Consider the following 8,172-nt stretch of genomic DNA (forward strand, 5'->3'; position numbering starts at 1 on the left):
TGGGTAATACGAGTGTAATGGTGACTAAAGGGTGTTTTTTCATGTCCTCTATGCTCTAACGACGAAAATATTTGATTTACAAATAAGGAATCCTACTTCACGGAATTTCATTTATCACGGTAGGGTCTAGAACCAATTAACCGCGATAAACGAGGGTTCACTGTATATACCCTCCCATCATTTTTTCCAAAAAGGCTGCCTCTGGTGATGAAAACCAGCTGGTCAGGAACAGCCCTGGAATGTCCTGGCCTTGGTAGCTGGAGCCCTGCTGGCCATGAGGTAGCCGGTTCTTGTCTTGCGTCTAGGCAGTCTCCTTGGTAGTCCTTGCCCATATTGCAAAGGAAGAACTTTTCTGTTACATCCACAAAGTATTCTTTAGCAAATGTTTTCTGAGTACGTAGTTTGTGCCGAGCATTGTTCTGTGTGCCAGGGACATAGTAATAAAACAATGTCCCTCTTGTAGCACTCACATTATAGTAAGAAAATGGGCAATAAACTAATCGAGACATGTAAGAGTTAGTAATAAAAAAACAAACTCACTGCCATCAAGTCAATGTCAACTGATAGTGACCCTGTAGGACAGGGTAGAACTGCCCCTATGTGTTTCTGAGCCAGTAAAGCTTTACAGGAGTAGAAAAGCTCATCTTTCTCCCTCATTGCTGCTGGTGGTTTCAAACTGCCGACCTTGTGGTTAGCAGCCCATGTATAACCACTATGCCACCAGATCTCCAAGGGTTGACAGTAGGTACTATGAAAAGCCAAAAGAGCGGTCTACAGAGGCAGTGAGGATTGGAAGATGGAATCGTGTTTTTTCCTCGGACTCTGAGAATTCACCTCCTTTTGTCATGCTCCTGTTCTTGCTGTGCCTCCCACATCTATGGATTTGTTGGTCCACAGTAGGGAGGTGGGACTTTTCAGTAACCTAGTGAAGAATATATGACAGTCTTATGACTGGAAAGGCAAACAATGGGGAATACAAACCACAGCTTCTGAACGCAATGGTTTTAGTACACGCTGTTATGAAATAATATAACATCCAAGTGCGTTTTGGTTTCTATGGAGCAGTTCTTTTTATCAGAAAGTGTTTATGCTGCTTATCAGTTGTACTTGGTTTGTCCTCTGCTCACTCAGGCTTCTCGAAACCCTATAAAAAGGTCCCAGAGACTGTGGTTGGGATTTCTCATGCAGGAAGGCACTGGAAAGGACAGTCTCTTTTGTTGCAGTTCAGAATGGCTTGGCATCAGCTCCACCCTCTGACACTTTATCAAGGGGCTGCTTTCCCCTTTGCACTTCTGTTTAACTATCTGTGCTCCATGGACTCATTTTCTACTCACGCCAGGTAGGCTAAAGGTTTGCTTTGTGCTTCTACTTGGGAATAATTTAGTAGGGCAAAAAGCATGGATGAGACTTCAAATATGAAGAGTAAAAATGTTACACATACTTGTTATTTTTAGCATCCTATCATTGCCACTGATTATGGATTGCTTGAATAAATATGCACAAGACAGTAAAATTGAATGGGAATTGATACCATGTCTGCCTTGAATTATAATGTTTAAAGGCACATGTTAAATGAGTAAAGACTGTCTGCAAGTTCATCCAAAAGAAGAGAATGTGAGAGGAGACTTCCTTTGGGCTGAGAGAGGGGATCAGAACCATGGGATGAAGACATGCACAGTGCAGGGGCCCGTGGCAGCTGGGGCCAGGAGGTGTCCTCCAGATGTAGAGATGGTGCAGCACTGCCCACCGCCTTCCCCCTTACCCCATGGATACATCTATGCCAGCCACGTGTCCCAGATGTTCTGGACAGCCTTAATGTCTTGCAGCTTAGCATTTCAATAAAGTTAGATTTTATTAAATCTATAACTATGTGGAATGTCTAAGATGCCTTTGAATGTTCTCTCAGAGAAATGAAAGAGAAGCAATCCTTTTAGATGAAATGTATCTCAGCTTGAGATTCAAAACCTACAACCAAAAGGCTGCTATAACACCATGCCACAACCTGGGGGTTCTATAAAAACAGGGTTGTGTTGCCTCCAAGTCTGGAGGCTGGGAGTCTAGGTTGTTTGTGGCCTGGACCTTGGTGTTTCCAAAGCTTCTATGGGAAGAAGAGCCTTTCTGGTCTCTCCCACTCCCTGGTAGCTCCAGGGGTCCCTTGGCTTGTGTATACATCTTCATGTGCCTATAGTTCCTTTGCGTATGTCTCTGTGTCTTCTCTTTAGCAAGGACACCACTAAAATTGGATTAGGACCCCTCTTAATCCAATAGTTAATATTGTTTCCAAGCAAGGTCAGGTTCATAGGTAGTAGGGGTTAGAATTTCAACATAGCCTTCTAGGGGACAGAATGCAGTCTGTAACCCAATTTCCCTTTTCTTTCAGGTACCTCTTTCTCTTGACTGGAGGGCACCTTTTGGCCTTGGCTGCCATGGGTCCCTGCGCAGTGCTTGTCTTCATCCCTGCTCTCTGCGCTGTGGTTCTGATCCACTCCCTCGACCCAAAGGAAGTTCACCGGCAGACTTTCTGCTTTCAGATGAGTTGGCAGACACTGTGTCACCTAGGTCTACACTACACGGAGTATTATCTTCAAGAGCCTCCTTCCCCAAGGTAAAGTACCCTACCCATTAGGGAGCACCCTGGGATGCACCGAGCCGATAAGGGCTGGCGTGCACCATGGTGTTCTTGAAGAAAGCTTGGCCATTGCGTTGAAATCCTCATTCTTCCACCTTTGAAAGGTGTGAGCTTTGAAGAAGTCGTTTAACCTCTCTCAGCCTCAATTTCTTTTTCTAAAAAAAACAAAACAAAACATGGGAGGGGAGGCTAACAATACCTATCTTACAAAATAGTTGCGTTGGGTGAAACAGATGTAAATATAATTAAATGACTACGAATAGCCACAATGTGCTGCCTAGGAGCACTCCTGAGCTCTGATGAGCACCGACCCTGAGGAAACTGGGGAGCGCAGGCAGGTGAATCAGGAGTCCTGGAGCGCTCAGATGCAGTGGGCTGGTCTGACAGTGGCTGGTTTAGACACAGAGCCAGCAGCCTTGCTGGCTGGCAGGACAGGGAAGGTGCAAATGATTGTTAACCCTCACTGCCAACTGCCAAGAGTGAGCCAGCTGCTTGTGCAAGGGTTTGCCTTCCATCTAGATTCAGCTGCTCCCCACGTCCCCATAAAGAAGGGCAGGCACCGAGTCTAATTGTGGAGGGGAGGGGTGGGAGGGGATCAGGAGCTAATTAGGGTCCATAGATGTGTTTTCCCAAGTCAGTGAGATTGCTAAGTTTAGGGGGAAGCGTGCCTAATGTACCTGGAGAATGTTAGGCTGGATGTACCTGGCTGCCTCTCGTTATCCCAACTGGCATGGACCCTTGCTTACTAGAGAATGGAGACTACAAGTTCTCTGGGTGGGTTAGTGATGTGACTATAGAGCCTGCCACGGGTTCACTCACTTTGCCTCCTACCACACGGAGAATCCTTTTAAAAAAATGTTTGACGACTTTCACCAAAGACTCCAGAGCTTGCTTCTTTGAAGACGAGCCCAGCTGGCGGGAGGGGAGAGTGGGAAGTCCCGAGTGAATGTGGTGGATTGCAGTAAGTAGGAAGCGTGACCTGACTGGGGGCTGGAAGAGCGAGTCCTACGGGATCCGGACTGGGAGGGAGGATGAGCCAGAATGCAGCCAGGCAGGCAAGTCAGCAGGATGGGTGGCATTTGGAGGCCACTTTGCTTTCTAATTTTTGTTGTCGGTGTTGTTACTGTGTTTGTTTTTTTAGTTCCTGGGAGGTGCAAATGCTCAGCTATGAGCCGAAAGGTTGTTGGTTCAAGTCTACCCTCAGACACCTTTAAAGAAAGGTCTGGCAATCTACTTCTGAAAATCAGTCCCTGGACACCCACGGGGTGACCAGGAGTCAGAATCAACTCAGGAACATTGTGTGTGTGTATGTTGCTTTTAGTTATAAGAATAAGTCAAGTGAGGGGATCCCACCTCACTCTCACCGAGTCCACTTATAGCGACCCATTGGACAGCGTAGAATGGCTCCTGAGGGTTTCCAAGACTCTAAATCTTTACAGGAGCAGACAGCCTCATCTTTCTTCCAAGGAGTGGCTGGTGGGTTTGAACCTCGAGCCTTGCAGCTAGCAGCCAATGTGTAACCCACTGCACTGGCTGGGTTCCTTTGTGAGGAGAGATCCATACCAAAAAAATCAAGTCACGGAGTCAATTCTGACTCATTCCAAGGCTTTCAGGTTTGAGCCATTGTCCTTGATGCTCAGACACGCAGGGACAGCCGTGGTTGGGAAACAGCTGTTTTCTCTCCGCAGGACAGCACTCGGGATTGCGGTGTGTGTCACAATCATGTTCACTAATTGTTCTCCTCAGCAGTCCTGCCAGCAGTTCCGTCCCTGCACGGTAATTCAGGGGACTGGTTCAGAACACACGTCCGATTGCTGCTGACTCAGCCACACATCTCCATGCCTCGAGCTTGTGGATTCACCATTCACGGCAGGGCTCGGCTTCTATTTAAATCCTCTGCTTCCTGCAATGTTCGCCCCCCGTGTGTTTTTTGATTCTTCACTGACAGAGTTCTTCCAGGCTGTTTTCCAGTCCCTGAATCTAATCTTTGTCAAGTTGTTCTTAGAAATATTGTCATCAGTTTCCCCTCCAGGCCTCCTTGCCATTCTCCGCCATGACGACCCCGTGTGCCACAGAAGGCAACACTGCCCAGCCTTGCGCCGTCCTCACATGTTCTTACACGTGAGCCCAGTGTTGCAGCCACCGTGCCAATCCATCTCCTCGAGGGCCTGCCTCTTTCTGCTGCCCCTCCAGGGACTGGAGTTTGGTCTGTCCTTCTGGCTGGCCACAGCACTTTCGACATTCTTCGCGGGCACCATCGTTCACATCCATTGCTTCTTCGTCAGTCTTCCTTATTCCATGTCCAGCTTTCACAAGCGTCCGAGACGATTGAAAAGACCATGGCTTGGATCAGGCCCACCCTCAGTCTGTGGTTCTGAGCTGATCCCGGGGGGCTTTGGGGAACACTGCAGGTACCATGTGGGACGGAGCCTGACGTTCAGAGCCACCCTGACTGTGGGGTCATGAGGGAGGGAACGGGAGGGATAAATTAACACTAGCTTCCTGGGGCACATCATTGTGACACATTTCTATTTCTTCAACAAAAATTCCAGACACCATTGCCATTTACCTCCTACCATTGATGCTGACTTTTATCCATTGAACAAGACAAATATGTATCCAAAGTAATTTTCTTCTAAGCCTTCTCATCTTGAAATTCTCTGTGTGGTATACCTATCTCTATAGATACACATCAGTTTGACATAAACCCCAGTAAATCCGTTTCATTCATGAAAGGATTACTTCAGTAATATATAAACATAGTTAGCAAGTTCGTGAGAAAGACAAACATCAAATATAAAGACAGGCAATGCAACGGAGGTTGTCATGCTGACCGACCCAAGAGACATCGAACCCAATATTTCAAATGTCATATAATATTAAATATTATACATTTTATATAAGTATATAGCATCACATAGTCTCCTTTATAAGTTAGTAGTGCATAATTATGTTGTTTCTAAAGCAGATGTTTTAAAAGAAAAGGTGTGGCTTTGTCCATGTGTCAGTTTGACGTGTGTCTGTAGAGAGTGGTGGATAAGAAATGTCTGTAAACCTCATTTTGAACATGGAGTGCTGTTCATCATGAAACCCTCTCTTTCAGGTTCTGCATCATGCTCTCTGCGCTCATGCTCTTGACGCAGAGGGTCACGTCCCTCTCTCTGGATGTTTGTGAAGGGAAAGTCGAAGCAGCTTCAAGAAGCAGCAGGACCCAGAGCTCTTTGTCTGAGCACCTGCGCCAGTCACTGCCCTATTTCAGCTACTTGCTCTTTTTCCCTGCCCTCCTGGGAGGCCCTCTTTGTTCCTTCAAGAGATTTCATGCTCGAGTTCAAAGGTCCAGGCCTATGTGCCCAAGACAGTGTTTCTGGACTCTGGCCTGGCGGGGTCTGCAGATTCTGGGACTAGAGTGCCTGAAAACAGCCCTGCAGGGGGCGGTCAGTGCAGGAGCGGGCGTGAGGGATTGCCAGCAACTGGGGTGCATCTATGTCATGTGGTCCACAGCCGGCCTCTTCAAACTCACCTACTACTCCCACTGGGCCCTGGATGACTCCCTCCTCCATGCAGCAGGCTTTGGGTTGGAGTTGGGTTGGAGCGATGGTGAGGACCCCGTCCCCGATGCAGACATATGGACCCTGGAGACAACTCACAGGATATCCCTGTTCACCAGACAGTGGAACCACAGCACGGCTCGCTGGCTCCGTCGGCTCATATTCCAGCGCGGCCGGGCCTGGCCCCTGGCACAGACATTTGCCTTCTCCGCCTGGTGGCATGGCCTCCACCCAGGGCAGGTGTTTGGTTTCTTCTGCTGGGCCGTGATGGTGAAAGCTGACTACCTGATTCACACCTTTGCCGATCTGTGGATCAGGTCCCGGCCCATGAGGCTGCTTTACAGAACTCTCACCTGGGCCCACACCCAGCTCGCCATCGCCTATGTCATGCTGGCCGTGGAGGTGCGGAGCCTCTCCTCGCTCTGGCTGCTCTGTTGTTCTTACAATAGCGTCTTTCCCACGGTGTCTTGTATTTTGGTGCTTCTGTTATCAGGGAGGAAGCACAAATGGAACTGACATCTTTCCCTGACCCTCAGCGTACACATCCATCCTTCCCTGGGCAGGTAGGGCAGTGTCTGAGTGCACCTGTAGTTTCCCCTTTTTATAAGGAAACAAGAGTTTGGAAAGTCTCCAGGACACCATTTTGACCCCCAGTGGTCCTGCCCCCCTCCCCAATCTGGATAATGTGGTTGTCTTTGTCTTGCCCTGGTCCTGTTTAAGATGATAATAGGCTCTTTTAAAAAAAAAAAGCCCTGATGGGCATGTCTATGCTTGACCTTTGTATAATGTATCTATTTCTAATGTGGATATTATGACAGATTGCATTATATCCCCCCAAATATATGTTGAAGTCCTGACCCCGTGTTTTCCAAAGTAGGCAGTTTCAGCCCCGGGTAGCGCTGCAATGATGCCGGCGGGCAGCTGCAGAAGCAGACACCTATATTCTATCCTGGATTGTGGGACATAATTCAAACGTTTTTCATTGCCAAGGGGACATGCTGAGTAATTGTTTTTCTGTTTGTTTGTTTTTCTTAAAAGGGGGCAACTGGCCAAATATATTTCGGAACCTAGGTCCTAGCCTGATGTTGAAGTTATTTGGGAGCAGGGTCCTTGCAGACGACAAGCGAACATGAGGTCTTATTGGGGTGGGCGTGGCTCTAATCCCATGTAAGTGGTGTCCTTATGAAAAAGTGAAAACACAAATGACACTGAAAAGCCACACAGAGAAGAACACCTGGTCATGAGGGACTTCGAGGTTGGAGTGACGCTGCCATCAGACCAGGGGCTCTCCCAGTAGAGACAGCAGAGGATCTTCAGAGCCCTGTCAACATTCTGAGCGCTGACTTCTAGCCTCCGGAACTGTGAGAACACATTGCTGTTGTTTGAGGCCCCAATGTGACAGCGTGGCCAGAATGGAAGCTGCAGTAACTTCTAGAACCGAGCCTCAGAAGTGATATATCCCTGCTGCCGTGGGAGCTCGTTCACGCAGACCAACGCTGTTCAAAGGGGGAGGCAAATGACTGCACAGGAGTATGAAAACCAAGAAGTGAGGATGAGGGGTATCTTGTAAGCTGTCTGTCACATTGGCTTTGGTAGTTTTTATTTTATTAGGTATTGGTGGAAGAAAATGCATTAACCTGACTTCATTCTTCTGTATTGACCAGAAGTATTTTGTACTAGTTTTAAATGTAAATTTTCAAGCCTATAAAAAAGTAGAGAAAAAAAATATCATGAACTCCCATGTGGCTTTCATTCACCTTCAACAAAATTCACTGTGTGGCCAATCTTGTCTCACTTATGGTCCCTCTGTAGCTCCCTACCTTAGATTATGTTAAAGCAAATCCAAGGTACAGTATCATGTTAGGTGTGGATATCTCTAAATGTAAGGACTCTTTTACAGTAAAAAAATATTATAGAGCTCTAGATAAAGACATGCACATATACAAATATATTATATGAGGATGGGGAAATAGATCTATGAGCCTACATTTATAG

The 8,172-nt window shown here is 47.2% G+C and overlaps 1 protein-coding gene across 1 annotated transcript; it reads left to right on the forward strand.

Moving 5' to 3' along the window:
• The first annotated feature begins 1,212 nt into the window (after window positions 1-1,212).
• MBOAT4 (membrane bound O-acyltransferase domain containing 4) lies at window positions 1,213-7,833 on the forward strand. The gene is made up of 3 exons (XM_004696489.4): window positions 1,213-1,339; window positions 2,381-2,605; window positions 5,733-7,833. The coding sequence occupies exons 1-3, from the start codon at window positions 1,230-1,232 to the stop codon at window positions 6,691-6,693; spliced, it is 1,296 nt and encodes a 431-aa protein (XP_004696546.3). The 5' UTR covers window positions 1,213-1,229; the 3' UTR covers window positions 6,694-7,833.
• The last annotated feature ends 339 nt before the right edge of the window (window positions 7,834-8,172 follow it).

The sequence above is a fragment of the Echinops telfairi genome, unplaced genomic scaffold, assembly GCF_000313985.2.
Source record: "Echinops telfairi isolate 266 unplaced genomic scaffold, ASM31398v2 ScPeMD7_9;HRSCAF=40, whole genome shotgun sequence".
In the NCBI taxonomy this organism is placed as follows: domain Eukaryota; kingdom Metazoa; phylum Chordata; class Mammalia; order Afrosoricida; family Tenrecidae; genus Echinops; species Echinops telfairi.

Excerpts from the sequence above, each read along its gene's own strand:
- MBOAT4 (XM_004696489.4), top strand. The coding sequence starts at position 1,230 with ATGGCTTGGCATCAGCTCCACCCTCTGACACTTTATCAAGGGGCTGCT. Across the intron at positions 1,340-2,380 it reads TCATTTTCTACTCACGCCAG|GTACCTCTTTCTCTTGACTG; the intron begins GTAGGCTAAAGG and ends CTTTTCTTTCAG. Across the intron at positions 2,606-5,732 it reads CAAGAGCCTCCTTCCCCAAG|GTTCTGCATCATGCTCTCTG; the intron begins GTAAAGTACCCT and ends CCTCTCTTTCAG.